Source organism: Anguilla anguilla, chromosome 2 (genome assembly GCF_013347855.1).
Source record: "Anguilla anguilla isolate fAngAng1 chromosome 2, fAngAng1.pri, whole genome shotgun sequence".
NCBI lineage: Eukaryota > Metazoa > Chordata > Actinopteri > Anguilliformes > Anguillidae > Anguilla > Anguilla anguilla.
In genome coordinates this window covers 34,822,114-34,845,862 of record NC_049202.1, presented here as the reverse complement: position 1 = coordinate 34,845,862, position 23,749 = coordinate 34,822,114, and the positions used below count along the sequence as shown (strand labels likewise).

The window sequence follows — 23,749 nt, the reverse complement described above, 5'->3', positions numbered from 1 at the left end:
GTTGCATAACTCCATAACTTCATAGCATTTAATGTGTACCTCCAGAACTTCATAACTTTTAATGTGTACCTCCAGAACTTCATAACATTTAATGCGTACCTCCAGAACTTCACAACATTTAATGCATACCTCAAACTTCTTAACTGCAAGCATTCAAACAGCAACTATTTTCTCAGTCCAGGAAGTAGTGCAGAGTTTATAAATAGTCTTTCTGTTCAGGACCGAAACAAACTACATACTGTAGAACAATCAGTCATAGGGGTAAGATCTCATATTTTTTCCAAACATTACAGCCCTGTCTGCACAAACTGTTCATTACACCACTGTCATACTACTTTCTGATCACTGCTACAGATTCAGAGAAAGATAATTCTATCTGAATTTATTCTCTAGAAAGTACAGCTTTTATCAGCTGTGAATATCCATTTAAAGGCAATCCTTCTTTTTGAATGCAATTTGGGACCACATACTGTAATGTTGGTGGTGCTATGTTATGTAAGTAATCATAATGAACTGTCATCGGTCCTTATGTGCAGCCAGGACAGATTCACTTTTTAAGGCTAATAAAAAAAGGTTTCCATTCTATAAAGTTTCACTGACAGTTACATACAGTGTTGATTCAATACATTCCAAAGTGGGACCAAATGTTGTCTGTTAAGGGATGAATTAACACTGTTAGAGTTGAACTAACATTGTACATTACTGTGTAGTTCCTGGCTTCATTCACTGCTCTTTATTGAACTGAGAATACGAGAATACACTGCATCAGCTGAATCTGTTAACACAGGCGAGTGCATATCTTGTGTTGCAGTGGAGCATCTTCGATGAAACGGGATCTTAGTTTAAGATTCCATTTCATCAGTGTGTGGTCTCTGTAGATTCAGAGGAACACTCTACCTCATTAGTATGCACTGTGCTTTCCATTGCTTAAACAGCCCCCCCTCCCCGAGGAGGACTACCCCTCTGACAGCCAAGAGGAGCCTGGGACTTTGCCCACCTTCCCAAAAGACTACTCATTCTCTCATGTGAAACGGATGCCAATCCCACGAGCCAGCTTAGACACCAGTGCACCAGCAGGATGGACGCGTTCGATTGACCCGGACGGAAAGTGGGTGTTCACCTGCGAAAGCACACAGGAGCAGGTAAAGGAAGAGCTAGGATTCTGCCATGGAGGGAGTCACATTTCCATCTTGCAAATGTGAATTCATTTAAGCTGTAAATAGCTCATTTAATCTGTGGTGGTTTCAATATAAGTACCTGTATCTTCAGTCTTTCAAAACTCTCAGTTTTATCCGCATTGAGATGTGTTCCACTGACTGTGGAGGAATAATATTGATGTTCTGATGCACACCTTCCAAAATCAGTATGTGGTCATTTGTGATATGCTAACAGATTAATTTACAGCCTATGCAGTTTTGAGCATAAGGGATATTCAGAATCTGAGTTTACAGAGTAACTTCCCAGATAACTTCCCCATATTTCTTCTGAAAGGTTAGATTAAACTTGATAATTAACATTGTCTCATTGCCTCGTGACAGGCCCGTTGTAAAACTGTGGTAAAACTCAACAAGAGTTTGTATGTGGCAGTTCAGGCGATAGAAATATTTTGTCAGTTTGAAGCCTTGTTATTTTAATGTGATTTCTGTTTGCAGTTTAACTTTGTATGCACTCCAGGTGAACCCATTAGAACGTAAACAGTTTTTTTTCCTGAAGCCATAACGTATCTGCTCCTTAACTGTCATCCCTCTGTGTCTGCTGTGACAGTGGATCAAATCTGTGGATGAAAGGGGACAGGCGTACTATTATTCGAGAGATGGATCTAGATCCCAGTGGACCTTACCAGAGGTAAAGTAGAGTCTATCGTCTGTGCTTCCGTAGTCGGCGGAACCTGGTTATTTGACTTGTTTTTGTTTCAACAAATGCAAATGAATGCAAAGTATTTGAAATACAAGGTGCGATCAAAATGCAGTGTAAGAGTAATCGTACATGAATAATGAAATATCCACCCAAGGTTATTTTGGAGTAAGTGGGCTATTCTACTGACAGAGCCATTAAGAGTTATCTCAACTTCTAAATGGCTAATGTGTGAATTACTCATAGCGTTTCTACTGTGTCCTCTTGGTGCTCAGTGAGGCAACTGAGAGAACGAACATAGCTTCTTCCTATTCAAAGGTGGATCTATATTTTAAAAGCCTAAAGCCAGGTTTTGGGTAAATCTGTCTCGTTGTTTTAATACAATCCAATTATTATAAATCCAGATTGCAACTTCAAGCCAGCCAAGGTTGGGAAATGGAGTTGACCCCGAGGAAGTGTCCGTTTTAAAGAACTGGAGGCATACCATGGGCCCTATGCAGCTTAACCCATGCCAGGATGACTCTGTGAGTATCCATAGTGACCTATGAGGGGTTTCCCCAAATTTCCTCTAAAAGTAACATCCTTGCAAATGTTGGTGCATGTGACCACCAGCATAGAAAAGAAGGTCGCATCGAGAGCCTGGTGTTGAGTCTGAGCTGTGACTGCGCTGTGAACACCGTGTTCATTCGTCACAGGAGGTTCCACACCACTGCATTAACCAGTGTAGACCAGAGTGCTCAGTGTTGTGGAGGCTTGTGGGAAACACATGATCCTCGCTGCACGCTGTTGCCCCCTCTCACCTCCAGGGCCAGTGAGCCCATTTCCTGAACAGGAGAGGGAAGCACCTGTGTCACTTTTTGATTAGGTCACACATGCAAACGGGTATCCATGGGTAACATGCAAAATAGACTCTCAGCTTAAACTCCTGTGTAGGTCTTAATGCTATGCCGGTTTCTGCTTACACTTCAGTGGCTTTTTTCAGCACTTTTGTTCTTCATTTGCTAAAGATGTTACAATTCCTGCATTTCCCTTTTAGCAGAGGTTTCTCTCGACTCACAGGAGGAACTTCTCTGACTACGGCAGCGATGCTTCCAGCTCGGGCAACTCTCCCGAGCTGCAACATCACGTAAGTCCTTTTTTTCTATCCTGTAGGACGCAGGTACACACAGAGCCAGATACAAAAATGTTCACTTTGGCCAATCATGTGCAAGTCAAATCGGGCAAGTCATGTGTCTGAAATTGAGCCAATCATGTCTCTGAAATTGGGCCTGTCATGTGTCTGAAATAGTCCAGAGTGCAAAATGACACAGCTGTGAGTTTCTGTTTTTTTGTTTCTCCCTCAAAGGCTGATACGTTCAAACACCGCCGGAACCCCTCCAATCAGAGTTCAGAGTCTCAGCACCATAATGTGGGTCTTAAAGGCCTTGGGTCTAATAGATGTGTAGTGTACCGGGGAAATATGGCCTCTTGCTGTTATATTTTGCCTTCATGCTATGGCTACGAATAACTCACGCTTGTTTACTAACCCAAATTGTCACCCAGTCATGATGAAACTGATCATACCTTGCAATGGTTTGTGGCTCCTGGTACTTTTCAGGGTTTGGGGCTTCCTTGTTCTTCGGCTCATTGTTTTTAACCCTCTCTTAATATGTACAGAGGCAATTGACATGTTATATTTATGCAGTGCTATTCAGGATACGTCCTGGACAAGAGCTTAACTGAACAAACAGGACTATGCAAGTCATGGGGTAGACTGCACACACAGGGCAGCAACTAAACCGACTGTTATATGACAACTCCCAACCCAGCACCCTACAGTCACACCGCTCCACCGCAACGCACAGAGAAAGGAGAAGTAGAATATAGCTGAGCTTGCCCCTGTTATTGCAAACACCTCCGTTTTCACTTGACCGCAGCTTTAGAATGTGAGGTCCCATGGCGTGTTAATGCCATGCATAGTTTATTGCTGTTGTTTTGAAACTGTAGAATCAATCATAAACAAGACACAAATGAGTCAGAGAGCAGCAGTTTCAATTCCTGAAATATGCACTACACTGCACCCTTGTGTCTGCTTATGGAAATTACAGTCCTTGTTCTAAAACTGAAAACTTACGAAGCAGGCTGCTGATAGTTTGTTATATGTACAAATGTCAAATCGTTTTATGTTAAATAAACTTGCAATATCTGTTTATGATCATTTTTAAATGCCAGATAAGCCAGCCAACTAAAACATGCAGTTCTTGCATGTTCTGATCTTGATTTTTAATTTTTTTTTTACTAGTGTAATTTTAATGCGATTTCATTGAGAAAAGCACTGTGCATAAATTATATCCACTTGAGTCAAATTGTTTTGAGATGAACTATTGCCTTGCCTGTTTGTGTGGCTGCGTTACATTAACAGAGAAACTGTGTGAAGGTGCATGGAGTCTCTGCTTTCTTTATTTATTTATATAATTTTCTTCATTTCTTTTCGCAGTGCATGCTAAACTAAAAATAAAGTGGATTACTTAGAAACCATCTCCCAACACTTGGTTTATCTTTCAGACCCAGACTTTGGAAAAAGCTGGAATCCTAAACAAAACGAAGATCTGTGAGAATGGGAAAAGAGTGAGGTAATGTAACTATTCAAATGGTAATGCTACTTAAAGGTACAGAGCTATTTTTGTTACTGTAGAAACTGAAAATCCTTGAACTGACGTGTTTAACCAAAAAAAAAAAAAAACACATGATGACAAACTAATGCATGTCGTCTTCATGATATTCCATATATATTTGGAAGGACTGCATTTCAGCGGCTCCTTTTAGATAAAAATGTTTCTTATACAGTAAACACCCACTCTTTCTTTATTAATAAACTGAGCATTGTTTATATAGGAAAAACTGGACCCAGTCGTGGACAGTGCTCCATGGCGGAGTTCTGACATTTCACAAAGATCCAAAGTCAGCACCGACTGGAACCTTGGTAAGAACCAAACACACCCAACAAACAAGTGCTAGATAACCATGGTGGTGCATGCTTGACTATGCTGTTTGCAGTGTGGGGGATCTGCCTCACTGGATTAACCTGGCTGACATTCTCAAGCATTGCATCACTCCCTTGAAATGCATTTCTGCATTCCTGAGCTAACTCAGCCGGATGGTGCTCTCTCTGACTCCACCACCTTGCCTTGAAGGCCTGTCAACAGTTATCAAGTCACATCTCTGCGTGTATTTGTAAAAAAAAGGTGTGAAAAGCATGTTGCTTAAAAGAAGCGCATGAGTTTGACTTTCTCATTTCCTTTCACAGAACAACATGTGTGTATGGTCAAAATCTTTTTGAAGACAGTCTTTACCTCTACAGAACAAGACAAATCAGATTGTCCCAGAAGTCTCATTGGAGCTACGGGGAGCAGTCATTGGCTGGGCCTCAAAAGAAAAATCCAGCAAGAAGAATGTTCTAGAGGTATGAGACCCTTGTTTTCTGTATTGTGTGGCCCTGGAAAGATGTAGTCATAAATGTCAAATGACATGGTTGCATGTATCACATCATTCTTTTATCCATTGCAAACGAAGGCACCAGCTGAGCAAATTTGGATTTAATAACCCATCATTACACTGGGAACCAGTTGTTTTTAAGATCATTTTTCCCTATATTGTGCCCTTACATTTGACTTGTCAAATGTTGGTGACCCTTGGTGTTTTCTGTCGGTTTTCAGTTGAAAACACGAAGTGGCGCTGAATTCCTGATACAGTATGACACCGAGAGCATCATCCACGACTGGCACAAAGTGATTGCGGACACTGTGCGACAGCTGGTGAGTCATGGGAACAAAGGACGCGGCCTTCTGGGTGGTTCCTGGACGGGAGCTTTGCGAATGTCATTATTTCTTAAACAATGCAATAGACAGTGGAACAGGTTTTGGCACAGATACTGACTGCTATTTCTGTACCATTCACTTTTATCACTTGTTAAATACTCAATGGCAAGGCCAGTTAATCTAAGTCGCCCATTATGTGCCGTGACATAACGGCACAATGTGCCATATCTGGCTTTTTGTGCTGAAGATGAGGGGTTTCACACGGCACACTTTAATGGCTCCAGTTGAAAGTTTCATTTAAAATTGTGACTTTATTGTAACATGATGGATATGGATTTTGAAAAGCAACTATTCTTGATTTTGTTCACTACCCTGCTGTAACTATCATACAGTGGAAGTCACCCTTGTGTTAGGGTGTCTGCTAAAAATGAATAGTTGCGGCAATAATGTTGGTAATAGTAGTAGTTAAGGTAGAGTAGAATATAATCATAATAATAATAATAATCACCATTATTACCAGATTTATTATTATTATTATTATTATTATTATTATTATTGGTTTATTTTGCTCATTCAGGGCTGTGATTGGTTTCTCTCATGGCCTGTCCATCTGTCTCAGGAGCTGGAGCACCACTCTGAGGATGAGGATGGAGAGGGCAGTGAAAAGTCACTGGGCTCTGAGGACAAAAAGAGGACCTGTAAGTAGCGCTAGCAGCATGGGCCTGCTATAATTCAGCCTTGGGTCTGTCTCTAAGCACTTTGACTCCATTAGTTTCCATTAGGAATACAATAAGGCAAGTGTAATGAACTGTTTTCCTACTGAAACCAGCACCAGGGACCGTTTGGACCATCAGTAACAATAATAGGCCTGAAAAGTGAAATCTTGTTCAATGAGATGACCACATTTTTAAAATATATAAGTTTAAAGAATTGACCTAATGCCTAGCAAACATATCGCAGATTCAGCCTTGACTTTGTTCATTTGACTGTGTTTCACCATGATTGTTGTGTGATTCTCAGTGAAATTCAGGTGCGTGCATGACTGCACGTTATGCCTTGGCTTAACCCCTTAGATTGTTTACTGTGTTAGGTTGTGTGGGCAGCCGTCATTCTCTGCCAACAGCCAATGAAATGGAACTATATTTAAATGATGTAGGAACAAGGAAATAGCTTTGTTCTCTAAGCCTTTTCTTCAATAGAATCTCAGAAAAAAGCAGAAACAGACATTCAGAATAACAAACCAACAAGCTGAAAATACACACCAGGCATGTTCATGAGGAACTTATTGAGCTGTGACAAGAATGGTTTATTTCCTCTGACCACAGGTAGCTCTTATAGAATTGATGGAAGCATACGTGGAATAAAATGGCGGGGCAATATTAAAGAGACAATTGGTGATTTGTGTCCTTAAGCAATGCTTGTATGATATGGTCAGGCAACCTCAGTGCATGTCAGATAGCCCTGTGTACTTACTAAATCGTTCCCAAGTCCTGGGGTAGTGACACAGCATGAAACTTGCATGGTGTGTCATCCCCGGCTACCTCACTCAGAGAACAGCTCACTCGTACTCCCAGATTAATGCACAGTGTCCGTTTTACGGAATTTAGGGAGCGTAATAAATTATTGTGTTGAGTGCAGTCTCATAAGGTGTCGCTTGATTGGTAGATGATTGGCAGATCAGAAACTTGTTAACTGTGACTAGGCTGCACCGCAGCCATCTCGCATCCGGAATGATCTTCGCTGGTCACTTGACTAAAAGCACGCTATCCGCAAGTGCACCACACTGTTCCTGTGCTTGTACAGCCCTCTACGTCAGAGCTATTTTAAAATAACCAACATAGGCAGGCAACTCATTTTTGACCTTCTATTTATAATGGACTGCATTTATATAGCATTTATTTATAGAATGCCATATGCATTTGTGCATATGATGGTTAGTGCATACATATTCTTTGCATACAGTCCCCTCCAGGTGCTATGTTCTAAGTAGTTTAACACATCTAGGTGTAAATACCAGGAAATAAAAGCTGAAATTCGGATCTGTCATCTCATGTACATCTTTTTATCTCAACCCCAAATGTATTCAGTGTATAGCAAAAACAAAGGAATTGACCTTGCTGTTCCAATACTTTTGGAGGGGACTGTAGCTTTCCACAAGTAACTATGTATGGCTATTGTTTCACATTCTCAGTGGAGAACAAATACCTTTTTTGTTTATTATGTAAATTAATTTTAGAACATGTTAAAGCCAATGAACAAATAAAACAATACTGGAAAAAATAAATACCAAATAAAATAACATTTAATAGCAGTCTATGTTAACGAGAAAAAATGGGTCATTCATTCATTCATGTGTTTTATGACACTGATCTGGAGATATTCACATTTTCAGTTGCATGTTAAAAACCTATTTTTTTACCTCAATTGTCAAAGGGCCAACCATTCGGTAACAGTGAGCCTCTAGCCTCTAGTCGTGCTCTAGAGATAGCTCCCAGGTTTACTCACCCCCGAGCCTCTCTGCCTCCCGCCCCCCCCCCCTCCCCCCGCAGCCATCAGGTCGAGCGTGTCCAGCGCCAGCACAGACATGGACCAGAAGAAGGTGCGCACCAAGCTCCTCAAGTTCCTCCAGAAGCGCCCCACTCTGCAGTCTGTCAAGGAGAAGGGCTACATCAGAGGTAGGCCTGCCTCCCTACTCCAGAGTGGTCTGCTCTCCTCCAATGAGAGAGCTCTGCATGCGCTTATTACATCACATGACTCTCCCTAACAGTATATTGTTCTTCTCCTCAGACAATGTGTTTGGTTGTCACCTGACCGCACTGTGTGCCCTGGAGAAAACTACCATCCCCACCTTTGTAGAGAAGTGCATCAAAGCAGTGGAGAGAAGAGGTACATAGCTTGATGCTAAGAGTAATTGCACTCATTGGTTCAGCCTGGCTCTGCTTACTACACAATTTTTTAAAATGCTTCCCGGGCTGGGGGCAGTAGGTGTGCCCATCTCATTTGCATAAATTATTCTCTATGCAAATGAATTTGTACAGCGTACCTGCGCCTGGCTCATGAAACTGTCAAACTAGGCGTTGCAGATGAAATGTTTCATTACAAAGTAGGCATACAAACACGTTTATAGCTAAATGTGATCTAGAGTGTAATTAGGAGGGACCAGGGTTGGTTGGTACACTTTTGGTTTTTTGTCGTATAATTTATGGCATAATTTATGTCTGAAAATTGCAACCAGTAGCAAATGAAAGGTTATGGTCTCAGCTATAGATAAATATATATGTAATGTCCTCAAATGTTTTCTAAAATTAGGTGACTAATGATTAAATTCATGTTGTGCACTTGTGCCAACCAGCCCCAACATTGGGTTGGTTGGCACGATTTATGTCTGCACATGTCATGCCTGACTTTGGGAGACTTGACTAATTGAATGGCATTGTTGTAATATAGCAACACTAATGAAGTAAATGTAGACATTCTGAATTTTTCCTCATAGCCGTTGTCTGATATGAAATACAAAAATGATTAGTACAAAAAACAACCAAACAAGCACAATTTTCCTAGTACTTTTGTATTTAAATGTATTTGTAAGATACAGTGAGCTCCATAATGTTTGGGTCTGTACGCCACAATGTTAGATTTGTAACCAAACCGTTCACATGTGGTTATATCCAAAAGGCTTTTTCCCCCAAACATTATGGAGCTCACTGCCTGCTATCAAATGCATTCAGTGGATGTCGATGCCATCTCTTTGTGAACGATGGCTTTCTCCACTGAGCTGGGCACCTGCCATCCAGCTGCACAAACTGCGACTGCAGGGAACGCTCCCACTGAAGTGACTGTGCAGCCGAGTGAAAAGACGGGGTACCTCTGACAGCGAGCACTCATCTGCGCTCCCCAAAATAGAAAAACGATAGGATCCAAATCCAAAAAATAATTAAAAATTTTTTTTTAAACCATAGCGGATATGCAAGTGCATTTTTATTAAATGGTGTCATAATTGTGTTAAACAGGTGTGGATATTGATGGGATCTACAGAGTCAGTGGGAACCTCGCAGTCATTCAGAGGCTACGCTTCAAGGCAGACCAGGGTAAGGGTGTGTCCCACTTCAGCAAATTTTAAGAGCTCCTCCCAGCGGAACTTCACTTGGTTTTTGCTGACACTGCCTGTAATCTGTGAACTGTTGCCTGTTGACAACCCCACAATGTTCTACCAAATGCTGGCCTTTTAATTTTATTGAATAAGCTATGATTTCTGAAGCCTCCCCTCCAGTTTAACTAAGGAAGTACTGCAAGTACTATTGATAAATTCTTTATTCTGCAAGTATGTAAATACTGTAGAAGCAAAGTGTTTTTGGAAATATATTTTGTTTGTTTTTAAGTTTAATTTTCACATTTAATCAGGAATTGATTAGTTTGTGTCTGGAATGCAGTTTATAATTAGTTGAGTTTCTTAAATGAAATTCACATTATCATACTGCCCAAAACAAAACTTATAAACAACATATTATAGTATGTTTATGTACTTGGTGTACATTTTTCCTTAAATTCATTGATTCAAGTTGCATCCCTGAGGATATGTTAAAAATATTTTAAGCCCTACTCATAAAGACTGAATTGAACTGAATTGATGCTAGACTGATTTAAATGCAATGATGTTAAACTACTCACTAAAATCACCAAATGTAATTTATTATTTAATAATTTATGAAGTTAGTGCCAATACAATGTCATGTATCTTTGGTTTAGCAGGATTGAGTTTGAGTTTGATTGAGTATATTTTCGGTATTGCGCTTTTGTTAAAATACCCTGTGCTGTCAAAAACGTTTTAAGAGTAATATTTTAAATAAAGAATGATTGAAGATCTTGTTTCTATGTCAGTAACAACGTGGTTTATATAAGATGTTTTCCCCACCATTCAGTGGTGATGGAAAACCTGCTCATCATACAAATACCTCAACATGCCTCTTGTCACTTTACCATTCCTGACTGTACAATAGAGACTGTACAAGTATTATGACTTGTTGCATAAGCTTTTGCGTGGGCAAGTTGAAATTCAAGATCTAAATCTTAAATTTAAAAGTAAAATATAGCCATCCAGAGTGAAACACATTTGTTTTTTCCAACTGTAATTGGAACTCAAGTTGTCAAAATATATTGCCTTGTCATAACAACAATCTGTAATAAAACCTAATAATATCTGGATATCGGATATCTTGTTATCACCAGCTCTGCCAAATAACAATAGCTTGTAACCTGGATAGCTAGCTCCCCAGACATTAGCATATTAAACTTAACCGGATAAGCATCCTTCTGTATGTACTTTGGACTGTTCTGGATGTGAAGCACCTATCTAGTCCTCTTTTATTAGCATGACTGAAGTGTTTCTGGCGCTATTTGTTTGCACTTCAAGTTAAAAAGTGATTGTAATGGGTCTTTAAGTAAGGTGACATAGGGCGGTAATTGCATCACTGCACAGCGTCTAAATCACCCACTCGTTTATTCACGAGTGTCTTGTCCCTCAGATGAGCTGGACCTGGAGGACGGACAGTGGGAGGACATTCACGTCATCACCGGAGCTCTCAAGCTCTTCTTCCGAGAGCTTCCCGAGCCGCTCTTCCCCTACAACCACTTCAACAGCTTCCTTGCAGCCATCAGTGAGTCATCCCCACGTCGTCATCACTGCTCACCTGAGCTCCTCTCACTGCCATATGACCTGTGCAGAAACTAGCTAGATTTTTGACTGGCTAGTACCACAGGAGGTCACAGGTCATGATCATGACTTTCATATCGGTCGATTTTCTTCTTTCCCTAGAAATCCCTGATAAAACTGTGAAGGTGACTCAAATGCGTAAGCTGATAAAGACGTTCCCTCAGCCCAACCATGACACCATGGAGCTCCTCTTCAGACATTTGCGCAAGTCAGTTGTGCTTCCATTCTGTGGTATACGGTGCAGTTACAATCACTCAACATGGAAAGTTGCAGTTTTGTATTGAGTGTCATCCCAAATCTCACACAAGAACCTCTGGTTGTACATGATGGACACACAACCATCTGTATTCTCCCAGAGTCAGCAAGGCAGACATTACAGAAAAGGGACAGACTTACAAATACTATTGGACTTTCTAAACTGAGAGACAGTATAAATATGGAATCAAAAAGGAGTGCAGTACTAGACACGGGTCTTAAAGCTGTGCAAAACCATTTAAACGCTCCTCTGAGACTAATGTGAAAGTATCCCCATTCACTTACCCAAAGCCTGTTTGGATGTGGTTTGATAAGCCACTCCTTTGTTAATCATACCCTACAGCCAGTTGCTTACTTATTGTTGCTGATTCTGACTCTCATGCACCTCCTGTCTCTTCCCTTAGGGTGATCGCGTGTGGGGATATCAATCGCATGTCGGTGCAGAACGTAGCCATCGTCTTCGGCCCCACGTTGCTACGGCCTGAGATGGAATCCGGCAACATGACCATGCACATGGTCTTCCAGAACCAGATCGTCGAGTTCATCCTCACCGAGTATGAGAGGATATTCCATGGCAGTTGATTGATCAGCCTTTCACTAGAGTGCACAAGCTAAACTGACCGTCAGAACAAATCAAACACCATGCACCACAGCTAGTTTCACAGACTGTGTGGTAAGGCAAAAGTGACACTTGGCCTCTTCCATACGAAACGTTCACCTTTCATTTTAGTTTTAGACTCAATGTCCTACCATTGTGAGCAGTACAGTCAATTCCTGCAGCCCCTAACTCACCCTTGTTTCGGGGGAAGGAATGAGCTTCACAAATTTCAAAAGTACATGCAAACAATGTTGTGTGGATGAAAACAGTCTATTCATTCCATTTGTAACTGTCTCATATATACCTTTCACATCAGAGAGGTGGGATTTTTGCTGAATTAAAAGACCATTCCATTGTAATAAATGTCTTCCATACCACTCTGCTCTCGCCACACAACTTTCACCACACTTCACTGCACAATCATCATTTGTTGTATCCAGACTAACCCTTAACCCCGTTCTAAACCTGCTTGTGCTGTGCAATTCTGATTACAATGCAAAAAGAATGGCCGCATTGTCACCATGAACGTTAGTTTGAGAGACTTATGTGGCTATACATGTAACGAACCATTAGTCATAAATTACATAAATCCATTTTTAACTCCCATTTTGGGATAGAGCCACCTTACTAATGGCAGATGAAATGTGACTGGTGATTCTCACAGCTTCTTAAATAACCTTTCCATTATTCAACTTTTCTTGATGTTCTCTTTTTTTAAGAGTGCTTTGAGTTATGTAATTTTTGCATAACCAAGCATTACAAAAAATTAATGATGTCTGGATTTAAGGCTTCTGTATAGGTTCTGTACAGCTAAGAGGATGTGTATAATGCCGATATTATGTAATGGTATTCAAGTTTTTTTTCAATTGAAAATTTAGCAAATGTAATATAGAAAGGGATGTACAAATAATAATACCAACATAGCCATGTGAAAGAGAAGGACTTTCTTGCAGTGTTGCATTCAACTTCAGAGGTGAGAACGTACAGTAATAAGGCTATGCCTGTTATTGGCAAGGTTGTAAGATATGGTCCATGCATAACATGCTGAGGAAATATTAAGGAAGAGAAAAATATAGCTGTACAGTTTTTTTATTACTTTGTTAGCATTAATTTTTTAATGGAAAGAAGGAGAGACCAAAATGTCCATACTGTAAGCATGTGTAAAGATTGGAATTTTATGTATGGGTTTTGCTATTGCACATAAAAGAGCACAATTTAGTTTGTAAATGACAAAGAATGCACAATTTTTCATTTTAATAAAATAACTTAATTTGAACAGAAAGTCACTGGACCTTTATATTGCTTTCCAAGTGATTTTATCATCAAATTGTCAATTAATCTCTTCTAGCATGCTGAATTATTTAAACCAGTGCTCATGTGTATATATGTGTTACTTTTATTTACGAGCCGAGCTCTGGATTAATTTGTGAATTATTTAGTACCAGATTTTGTGTATTTAAATTGATACAACCAGGTATAAGTTGAACTCATTACCATTTACTTTTGTGTCTATATTTATTTCACTAGTTGTTTACTTTCAGCAGCCAAGTGTACACTTTCACAGTACTGTAAAATACAGTTTCTGCAATGTGACTCTTCCTTTCAGTCACATTGACTCCTCGTTTTCCATACTGAAATGTCAGTATATAAGTTAAATCCCTTAAGTTAACATATCTACCACGTTTCACAATGATAAAAGTAACTGCCAATCAATTCTGTCCAAATATGTAGTTTGACAGGATTTTTCTGGTTTCTGTTTTGTTTATAGTATGTTATGCTGAAGTTGTATTCCAACTTCAGTGCAAACAGGACCAATAAAAAAGAGAGAAAAAGGACCAATGAAAAATAGAGAAAAAATAGAAAATAAACTGTTTTGCATATAAAACAAAATGGAGGTAAATCAAGATGGAGGACATGGGTAGTCCCAATGACAAAGTTGTAGATCTGGAACACCCAAATGTATGTATGTAGTTGGACTTGCGGTATGAAAGTTATGGACAAAAATGCAAATATATGCATTATAGCACCACCATCTGGCAAATACATGTACGATACCTTCCCTGAGTAGGGGGACATAGCAGCCCACCTGCCAAATATGGAAAGAAAGAAAAAAAGAAAGAAAGAAAGAAAGAAAGAATTACTGGAGAAACATTTGGGTTCCAGTACCGCATGCCTGGAACCCTAATTACCTGTATTTTGTATTTTAAACAGCCTTGTTCATCACAAGTGATCCTTGTTGTCATTGTTTCATTAGCATTACCTTTCTGCAGCCTGTTACTTGGAGCATTATAGTAGTTACTAAGAATTTTAGACAAAGCACAGTTAGACAAATATCGTATACCTGCGAAATGCAAAGCTGAGAAATCCCGGGATGAGGGCACAGAAGAGCTGGGGGTGAATGGCTGCTTGTAGCCCAAAGGGTTGGGAAAGCCAGCTGAAGGGGGGATGCTACCTGGAGAGGTCTGGCTGGAGTATATTTTATATCTGATGTAAAACATGTTTTCAACGTACAAAAATGCCAAGTTACTCACACATACAAAGCACTGTCTATTAACCTAGGCCTGCCATTAAAAGTATTGATATCAAAATTGCGCCAAGTTAAATGAAACAATATTGGCTATCTTAGCTCACACAAATTAAACAAGCTGCATTCAAAGCAATGCTACTCAATGTTTCTTAAAATGTTTCAAGCAACTTGGCCCTGTGTTTTTTAATCTTACCATCTGAAGACAGTGTCATCATTCAAACTTTGTGTGGCAATAAATTGTTGAATAACAAAAATTGCCTCATGCAAGATATTTAAATGAATGTATGAAACTGCTGTACCTAACGAAAGGATATTGTTTGTCATGTTCATTTTACAAAATGTACAAGTCATTGTAAATTTGTAACTTAAAATAAATACTGATTGTAAAATAAATACTGTACATACATACCAGACTTGGGTCAAATACATATTTGAAGTATTTTAATTACTTTTTTTTAATTATTTGAGATACAGCATTTACAAATACAGAGTATTTAAATTACAAAATGTATTTGATTTAATGAATTATTTGAAAATACTTTCACAACATAAGGCCAGTGGTGCAACATGCGAAATTGCACCAAGCTTTTGAAATACTTGAAAAGCATTGAATATGCAGGAACCTATCAGCTCTGTAAGTTGAGCATTTTGTCTAATTATAGGACAATATTTTGATGAGAACGTGTAGAGTGACTGCTGACAGCCATAGTCCAATTGTACCAATTTCCATTGTTAATTGGTAGTGAATATGCAATATGGCTGAATTCTATTTTATCAGTGCCTAACCTTACAAAATGCAAAAGATGGAACTGTACATATGGCTGTTGAATGCTCTGACAGCAGAAAAAAAGCAGAAATACAGTGAAAGGCCACTAACTTAAAAAAGATTGCATGGGTACAAATATACTGGCAAGTAGCTTATCAAGAAGTCTGAGGTTTCCATTCCCCCCATGTAAAGACATGTACGAGCATTTAGGCCACTGTATGTTAGAGGTGCTACTCTTGCCCATAATCCAAATTCAACCCCTGGCCCCTCGTAGTTGCCCTAGAGTGCCCTCAGTACTATAATTTGCTGACATCAAATTGAGAGCGACTCACAAAGATTGTACAAAGAACCCTGGGATACCCCCTTCTGTATGAAGCCTACATTGTTGCTGGCTCAGTCATTTCTGTTGTCTATGCTGAAATATTTCAAAATATTTTAAAATTCTATTTGTATTTTCATGTATTTTGAGAAAGTATATGGTTTCCCAGGAAAGTATTTATTTAAAGGAATGTATTTTTTAAATACTATTAGGGAAAGTATTTGTTTTTCCATTAAAATCATTTCATGTGTAAATGTATTTGAAAATACTTCAAATATGTATTTAACTACATTTTCAAATACAAATACAAAAATGTATTTTTATATGACCTAGGTCTGATACATATATACACACATATATGCAATACTTCATTATCCCCATGGGGACATTTCCCTAGCAGCATGTAAATACATAAGATAAAAAAATACAGATAAAAATTAGACATATTGAGGCCTATTAAATAAATATGCTGAATCTTACAAACCTGTCCACACATATGTTTGGCCCATTAATGTGCTCTATGCTTTTACACACAGGGCCAAGTTACTTGAAACAATGTAGGAAACATTGGGTAGCATTCCTTTGGAATACAGCTTCTTTAATTTGTGTGAGCTAAGATAGCCAATATTGTTTCATGTAACTTGGTGCAATTTTGATATCAATACTTTTAATGGCAGGCCTAGATTAATAGGCAGTGCTTTGAATGAGTGAGTAATTTGGCATTTTTGTATGTTGAAAACGTGTTTTTCATCAGATACCATGCTTGTTATGAGTAAGTGATAATAGCAATTCATATCAATATAGGCTATGAAAGACAGATATGCACATTAATGCACTCAAACACACATTCTAGCTGAAAGAAACACATAGACATTCAATAATTTTCCTTGATCATGAATGACAAATAAAAGAAAGTGTAAGTCATATTTTGGAAGTGTAAGTCACAAATAAATGTACGTGTTTCTAATGGGCTATGGTACACGATAGACCTACTAATTGTCTGTATGTTGGTGGAGGATATACATAACATTTCACAGATCTAAAAGCAATATTTTAAGTGTTTTATTTGTAGTTAACCAGCAATCCAGTGTACTTACTTAGAGGTTCGCGTGAGTCCAAGGGGGGACTTGAACCCGGATCTGTGACTCATCCAAAGGAAAACATACTACCCAGTGAGTTATGAGTTAAGTAGTCGTGAGAGCTGCAAAGTTTTGTTCTTTTAAACGTATGCACTTTTATATTTGTTTGTGTATCCAATGTTTTTATTGGCGGATATATATACGTAAATGTCCAATGGGGAGATGTATTCTTCGTGGGCTTGGAGCATTTATGATGATGTAATCAGGCAAGATCAAGAAGAAGAAGGAAAAAAAGCTAAATCCACTTTATTTGGGCCTTTATTGTGTGAGTTGTGAATTCTGTCTGTTGAAATAGGGCCAGAAGGTACAGAAATTAATGTTTTTAAGGGCTGAGTGTCTGTGGTCATTCAGGTTATTTCTGTTGGGGACCCTGAGAAGTGCCGAACTCTCTGTGCTGTACAGGTATGTGGCATGCCGCCCCACCAAGCCGTAACTATGAGTGGTGATGAGGCTGGAGTAGAGTTGATACAGGGGAAGATAATGAAGAGCAGGATACATGTTTTACAGGGGAGGTTTTAGAAAGTGTAGGTTTACTATTTTGCCAGTTTTGAGGATGCACGTTTAATTTGTCTTCACATTAATTAGTCTCCCTAGTAGTGTTCATGGGTATGTATGTATGTATGTTCGTAGTTATGTCCACTTACTCTATTAGGGCAGTTGTCTATTCTATATGTACACTGGAGACTAGAGAGTAAAGACAGTATGACCTTAAATGCCTCAATCGTGTCACTGGAAATCGGCTCAATAGTTGCCCTTTAAATTTAGAGCGCATGCGTACTAACAACTCACATAACTGGTTCCACAGAAATGTCCATGCGTGGTTCTGATAGGTTGTCGTAGTTTCAGCGCTAGCTAGGTGGCTACTCGCACGTAACAAGAATGGCGGACAAGGGGCTAAAAGGAGAACCAGACGCAGAATTCGCGAAGAGAATTGATCCGGCGAAGGAGCCGCTGACCGCGGAACAAATCCAGTTCATCCGGAAGGTGGAACTTGAGCGGTGGAAGAAGAACGCACTGAAACTAAGAAGCCGCAATGTCGTTACGGGCCTGGCTATTGGGGCCCTTGTGATGGGAATTTGTATCCTTCTGAAGTTCATATCATACAATTTCATAACACTAACAGCTTCAAATCACCTAGCTATCTAAATCACACGTGAACTGCATTTCTCTTAAGTTCCATGTAGCTAGGGAGCATCGTGTGGCTAGCTACCTAACTGCCTCTGCGCTGAGCAGCATGTCAAGTGGTTGACAGTCCGTGGGAAAAAACCTTGTCATATTAATTTGGTTTATTTTACAAAGACACTAACTTAGACAAATTAATTCAGGTAAACACTTGTTTGTTTGGTACGTACACTAGGTATTGCGTGTCATTGTAGCCACCATATCAAGTTAAGTAACGTTAGCTTAGCAAGCTAAACCAAAAAACTTCGCTAGTTAATGTTAGCTGGCTACCTAATATTACTGTCTGACTAGCTTATCACTTTCGTCAGACAGCATGTTTGGCTGTTTTTATTTTTTTATCTTTTGTAATAATATTGTAAGTTAATGTTACTTGTAATTTGGCAATGTACATCCGGTCGCTACCGCTGAAAGGTTGATGTTGGCCTTGACTGTCCTCTGCGCTCAGATGGCTACACATTTTATTCGGTGTCGCAGGAGAGGATCATGGATGAGCTGGATGAAGAGGCCAAAGTCGCAAGGACAAGGGCGCCGAAAACCGCAGCTAACTGACTGACTTCATATGGACTGCTTGCCGTTTAAATTATTGCACTGAGAGAAATGAACTGATGCTGAAATGAGTGGTGCGAGCGACTCACTCTGCCCCTGCAAGAAAGGACGCCATATTACCACATAATTAGGAGACGACTACATGGCTTTTCATTATCCCAATCATTCGTGAATACATGGTTATTTTAGTGACCTAAAATGTAATGTGGATTCTGGTTAGATGGAAGAACAGAACGTCGATGGACAACAAAATAGTCTCCTCCTGAAAATCCAGCTCTCCCTCACATGAGCGTACTACTACATTCACTGTGTAAATTTAAGATTTTTTTTTTTTGCTTTAATCAAGGTCCATAATACAGAATAATTGAAATTGTCTCTTAAATAAGTGGGATACACATGGTAAGGAAGGTTCCAGTTGAAAAGTAATGTAAATGTCATGAAATGGAAAGCAAGTTCAAGAACTCCTAAGTTGGTTGCTTTGATTTGGCTTTTAATTGAACCAATCAAATTATCTATCTGGTGTAGGAAAATGGTACCCGTTATAACAATGTGTAATATATTAATGTTGTAAAAAAAAATGTTAAATGGCTTTTTCAAATAAATGGATTAAAAAAGTAATTTCATCACAAATGTAGCACACACAAGTCAAAATGCTGTTATATTTAAAATTTTATTACCTGTATTTACAAATATGATTGAGGAGACCATATAAATCAAATTTAAGAGGGTAAAAAAGAAAAGGCACAGATACAGCATGGCAGTACAACAGCTTTGTGTTTCCTAGCAACAAAACTGGCAAAATCATACATTCACAAATTAAAGTTGATCATCACATTTCTATTTCTAAATATAGTTTTGTGGTTTGCTTCTTTAAATACAATCTCTAATACTCCACATTTCCTACATTCTTTGCCAGTATGCATACTGTAAGGCAATAGTTATGCATTCACAGCTTTGATTTTTTTTTTTTTTGCAACAAATATATTCAAGAATGTTTATGAATATAGGCACACAGACTGATTACTGATTAAGGAGTCTGTATCCACTTTACAGTTACATCACTATTTACAATTAACTCCCTGCCTCCTGCATCGAGATAGACAAAACAGCCAATAAAGTGCAATGCCTCAACTATGAAACGCTTAAACTTTAATTTCCATATTTTGATAGACTATGTTACAACAATATTGCAGGCAAATGCTTTGCATGAACAAATAATGACTTTTTTTTTTTTAGAAACGTACAACAAAATTGTTAGTAAACTTTGGTGCAGACCCCCACTGTGCTTCGGGTAACAGTATTCAGTTAACAGTGCTCCCAGACGTCCATGCTTGTGTGACCAACCAACAACCAACGTACACTGTATTTTAATAGCTGTGTCATTTCAAGCAGCATGGACAGATGGAGTGGAAAGAACATGAACAGAAACGCCTTGACAGGCACTCACATTGTGGAGTGTCTTGTTTGTGTACCATTCTGCTTTATTTTCCACTTTACTCTTTATTGTCTGATTGCCACCGTGGAGAGCACACTAGCCATTTCAACGGTCAGTTCAGATTTTAGATGCTCTTCAGTAACGTGCATTGGGGCTTTCTCGAATTTGGGATCACATTCACAGTTATTCATGTCTAAGGCAATATGGGAACACTTTAAGTGTCGAGGTAAGGATTTCAAGAAGACTTCTTCCCACGTTTTCTTTGACTGTGTTAGGACCTATTTTGAACCAGTCTGCATGGCTTGTGCAAGTCATCGGCTTTGGTGTGAGACCAATGCTACAGAATTGAATCTAAAGCGCAAAGTTAACCTAAAGTGTGTCCACTCCAGGCATTACGGTTCTGTACTGATATTTGAAACACTTTGTCCTGATGAGGGTCACAGCTTAGTTTTGCCTCATCCAAGTACAGTGTTTACCGAATGTCTTTAAGAAATAAGTGTTTAAAATTCAGGCTCCTAAATTTTCTCAGACTGTAAAATATTTTTGTTGTATTTAATTGTATCTGGCAGTAAGATGGGGGGAAAAATCAAGAGCCAACCTTAAAATATCTACCATCCCTCATGGAAATTCTAAACTTGCTATAGCTATATCTGCTATGTATGCCATAATGATACATACTGAAACAATCTGATTTGCCAAACTGCATTTTAACAGTGCAGTTGGAATATTGTCTGTGTTCATCACGCACAGATTGTTTTCGCATTTGTGAGATGTGGCTGTTGTTTCTTGTGTGCAGTGCTGATATATGAAATTGTGAGCTATGTAAATGTCTTAGGTCTTGCAGTGTTTTGACAAAGGCAATTTGCATTCAAAATATATAATTTGGTACCCTGTACATTATATATCAAATATTAACCACACATGCATGATGGAGAGTTTAAAATATGCCAAGCTTACGAACAGAATCACTCAAAATTCAAGACTAAAGAATAAAGTATACATAAACACAAGAGGACAGACTGCACATTTAAGGGAATGAAGAGAGTATCTATCATGATTCAATCAAAACTAAAAATACTACCAAGTGTGATTCTGTCTATATACAGTATGTAAATACTTTCAAAGTGCAAGCCAGCTGATGTAACCTTCATATTTTAAGAACTACTTTGCTACAATTTGTGAATAGATAGCACAATGCATTAGTGGAACTATTTTACTATATTTGTTTCTCCTTTACCATTTTGATCATTTTTGATGTTCGTTACATATTTATGTACAAGCTCTACATAAGCTCTACATTACTATTAACAGTGACAGCACTAATAATAATTTTAAAATAATACTAATCGTCAGGATTAGATGTCAGAATTTGGAAGAGATTTAGTTCTGGAGCACAGTGTCTCAGCCATGGGTGGTAGAATCTCACCTTGTGTGTCAGCGTAAGAAAATCACAGATTTTGATTGAAGTCAGCAAAAAGTCCTTCAAGCAATTGCTTGAACAATTAACATGACATTAGATATATTTTTACTCAAACGTTCCGTAATACATATTCTGGTATTCTGTTTATTTCAGGTAACATAGTCAAATAATTTAATTTCTTACAGAATAAAAGGCCTGTACTGCTCAAGCAAGAATATTTCTTGATTGGCTCAGGAGAAGATTACCGCTTTCCCTGCATTGCTACAGTGCTGGAAAGCAAGCAGGAGTGTGGAGACAAATGACATCCAAACAGCAGATCTCTGTGGAGGACAGTGCTGTGCATCATCAGCTGGGGAGTGTTGCGAACGAATCCGCCAGACTCACTCAAGTGCAAAAAGAACCAGGCATCTGAGAGATAAGCACAGTATAGCTGTCACAGGGAGAATCCAAGAGCTTTTCTCACGTCCCTGTCCTGAATTACAGCAGCAGCTCTAGCACTCTAGAAAACACTTCTCCAACCACTACCTTCCTCAGATATCATCAAGCAGTGGTACCAGCGCATGGGGTGTGTCCTGGCAGAAATCTGGGCAGGGACACCAAACTAGTGTGAGCGGAAAGCGGCAGACGTTGTATTCACAAGGGCGTGACAGGAAGCGTATCCCCACTCAAGGGTCAGTTTCTTTCACAGAAGGACTTTGGAATTTTTTCGACCGCTGCGGCCGAAGGAAAGCCGCGAGCGTCTGGCGCCCTGCGAGGAGTCGGCAGCGTTTCTCTAAGGAGGGGGCGGGGTCTGAAGGAGCGGCAGCTGTCCCCGGGTCCCCTCGGCTGCGTGACACGCGGGGAGGCTCCCGTCCCGTTAACGGGAAGCCCGCTGTCCTCTCCTCGTCTGGGGGAAGGGGGGGGGGGGGGGGCTGGATGACGGGACTGTCTGTGATGTCACTTCCTCCAGCGGGGCAGTCAGGCTTCGAATGAGGTAGGCCAGAGAGAGACGCTCCCTAGAGGGGAGTCTCACTGGGAGAGGCAGAGACAGGAGATGAAGCCATCTGAAGCTAGATGAAGCTAGAACCTCCAAATGGTTACGTGGCAACACGTCTGAAAAGTGCTCATTTTCAAATGTGACCACATGAACTGTTGAAGCCATCACGTGCCATATTATAGTATGCCATCATTTTGTATTTTACTTGATACATTTTTCTAGATCATCATCTTATAATTTTCTAAATGAATTTGTAGCCCCCTCATATCTCTAAATATGAGCAGCCCATTACAAACCAATCAAACATACTATTCGGTCTAACATTTCCTATTTAATATAATTTTATGGCCATCTATACTGTCTCAACTATGATTAAAAACCCAACTGAGCTCCAGGTGATACACATTTAAGCTGTACACAGACATCTTTCAGAGTAAAAAGGGTCTTTGTAGGGACAAGAAGTCTCAGAGCCTCACCATTATGCTGTAGTCTGCTGCAAATGTCACCCCTTTGCTGGGCCGGTCCTGGGAGCCACTGCTGCTGCTGCTGAACGAGTTCTTCCTCATGATGCCTGTGGGATGGTGAGTTCAAAAAATACATATACCGTACCTTACGTTCTGACATAAGTAGGCTAACACCCAGTCAGTGAGAATGCGCACATGAAGCGATTTGAATGGACTGCATTTATATAGCGCTTTTATCCAAAGCGCTTTACAATTGATGCTTCTCATTCACCAGAGCAGTTAGGGGTTAGGTGTCTTGCTCAGGGACACTTCGACACGCCCAGGGCAGGGATCGAACCGGCAACCCTCCGACTGCCAGACAACCGCTTTTACCTCCTGAGCTATGTCACCCCGTGAATGTTCTGTTACAGTGCTGCCCGTCGCAGGGAGCAGGCGGACGCTGTCTTACCAGCAGGGGGCAAGATTTCCAATCTCTGCAGGCTGTTGCGTCGGGAGGGGGGGAAGCCCCCGCCTTTGGACATGCGCCGCTGTCGGTTGGACAGCATGGCGGCGGGGGAGACGATGCCCGGCGGCGGCGCCTTCCCGATCTTCTCGTACAGCTCCTCGATCTCCTTCTTCTGGCTGGCCTGCAGGGACTGCACCTCCGACAGGTGTCTGAGGCGAGGAGAGGAGGAGAGGCGGAGGGAAGAGAGAGCCAAGGGGGTTTGGAAAGGAACGTGTTAAGCTACTGACTTACAACAGCAGAGGACATGAGTCACAAT

At 39.9% G+C, this 23,749-nt stretch overlaps 3 protein-coding genes across 7 annotated transcripts in view; 2 read left to right on the top strand and 1 right to left on the bottom strand.

Annotated features, from left to right (window-relative positions):
* LOC118220743 (rho GTPase-activating protein 15-like) overlaps positions 1 to 14,351 on the top strand; it is a 41,701-nt gene extending 27,350 nt beyond the window's left edge. For 2 of the 5 annotated variants that reach the window (XM_035404920.1, XM_035404924.1), the window contains 16 exons: positions 936 to 1,142; positions 1,765 to 1,845; positions 2,259 to 2,378; positions 2,891 to 2,980; positions 3,200 to 3,262; positions 4,399 to 4,466; positions 4,729 to 4,816; positions 5,195 to 5,296; positions 5,550 to 5,648; positions 6,271 to 6,349; positions 8,201 to 8,326; positions 8,439 to 8,537; positions 9,662 to 9,739; positions 11,174 to 11,305; positions 11,464 to 11,569; positions 12,021 to 14,351. In XM_035404920.1, coding sequence (XP_035260811.1) covers positions 936 to 1,142; positions 1,765 to 1,845; positions 2,259 to 2,378; positions 2,891 to 2,980; positions 3,200 to 3,262; positions 4,399 to 4,466; positions 4,729 to 4,816; positions 5,195 to 5,296; positions 5,550 to 5,648; positions 6,271 to 6,349; positions 8,201 to 8,326; positions 8,439 to 8,537; positions 9,662 to 9,739; positions 11,174 to 11,305; positions 11,464 to 11,569; positions 12,021 to 12,198 — 1,716 coding nt within the window. In that variant the 3' untranslated portion in view covers positions 12,199 to 14,351. The remainder of the gene's footprint in view (positions 1 to 935; positions 1,143 to 1,764; positions 1,846 to 2,258; positions 2,379 to 2,890; positions 2,981 to 3,199; positions 3,263 to 4,398; positions 4,467 to 4,728; positions 4,817 to 5,194; positions 5,297 to 5,549; positions 5,649 to 6,270; positions 6,350 to 8,200; positions 8,327 to 8,438; positions 8,538 to 9,661; positions 9,740 to 11,173; positions 11,306 to 11,463; positions 11,570 to 12,020) is intronic. The other 3 variants (XM_035404921.1, XM_035404923.1, XM_035404922.1) reach the window with 3 other exon arrangements.
* A 3,381-nt stretch (positions 14,352 to 17,732) lies between these two features.
* On the top strand, positions 17,733 to 19,314 carry LOC118221175 (cytochrome c oxidase assembly factor 3 homolog, mitochondrial). The gene is made up of 2 exons (XM_035405983.1): positions 17,733 to 18,043; positions 18,593 to 19,314. The coding sequence occupies exons 1-2, from the start codon at positions 17,845 to 17,847 to the stop codon at positions 18,694 to 18,696; spliced, it is 303 nt and encodes a 100-aa protein (XP_035261874.1). The 5' UTR covers positions 17,733 to 17,844; the 3' UTR covers positions 18,697 to 19,314.
* Positions 19,315 to 19,346: 32 nt separating this feature from the next.
* Positions 19,347 to 23,749, bottom strand: part of wnk4a (WNK lysine deficient protein kinase 4a) — a 58,026-nt gene continuing 53,623 nt past the window's right edge. Inside the window, exons 18-20 of the mRNA XM_035405982.1 lie at positions 23,437 to 23,642; positions 23,001 to 23,095; positions 19,347 to 22,559 (exon numbers count right to left, since the gene is read on the bottom strand). Of these exons, the coding sequence (XP_035261873.1) occupies positions 22,557 to 22,559; positions 23,001 to 23,095; positions 23,437 to 23,642 (304 nt within the window). The 3' untranslated portion in view covers positions 19,347 to 22,556. The remainder of the gene's footprint in view (positions 22,560 to 23,000; positions 23,096 to 23,436; positions 23,643 to 23,749) is intronic.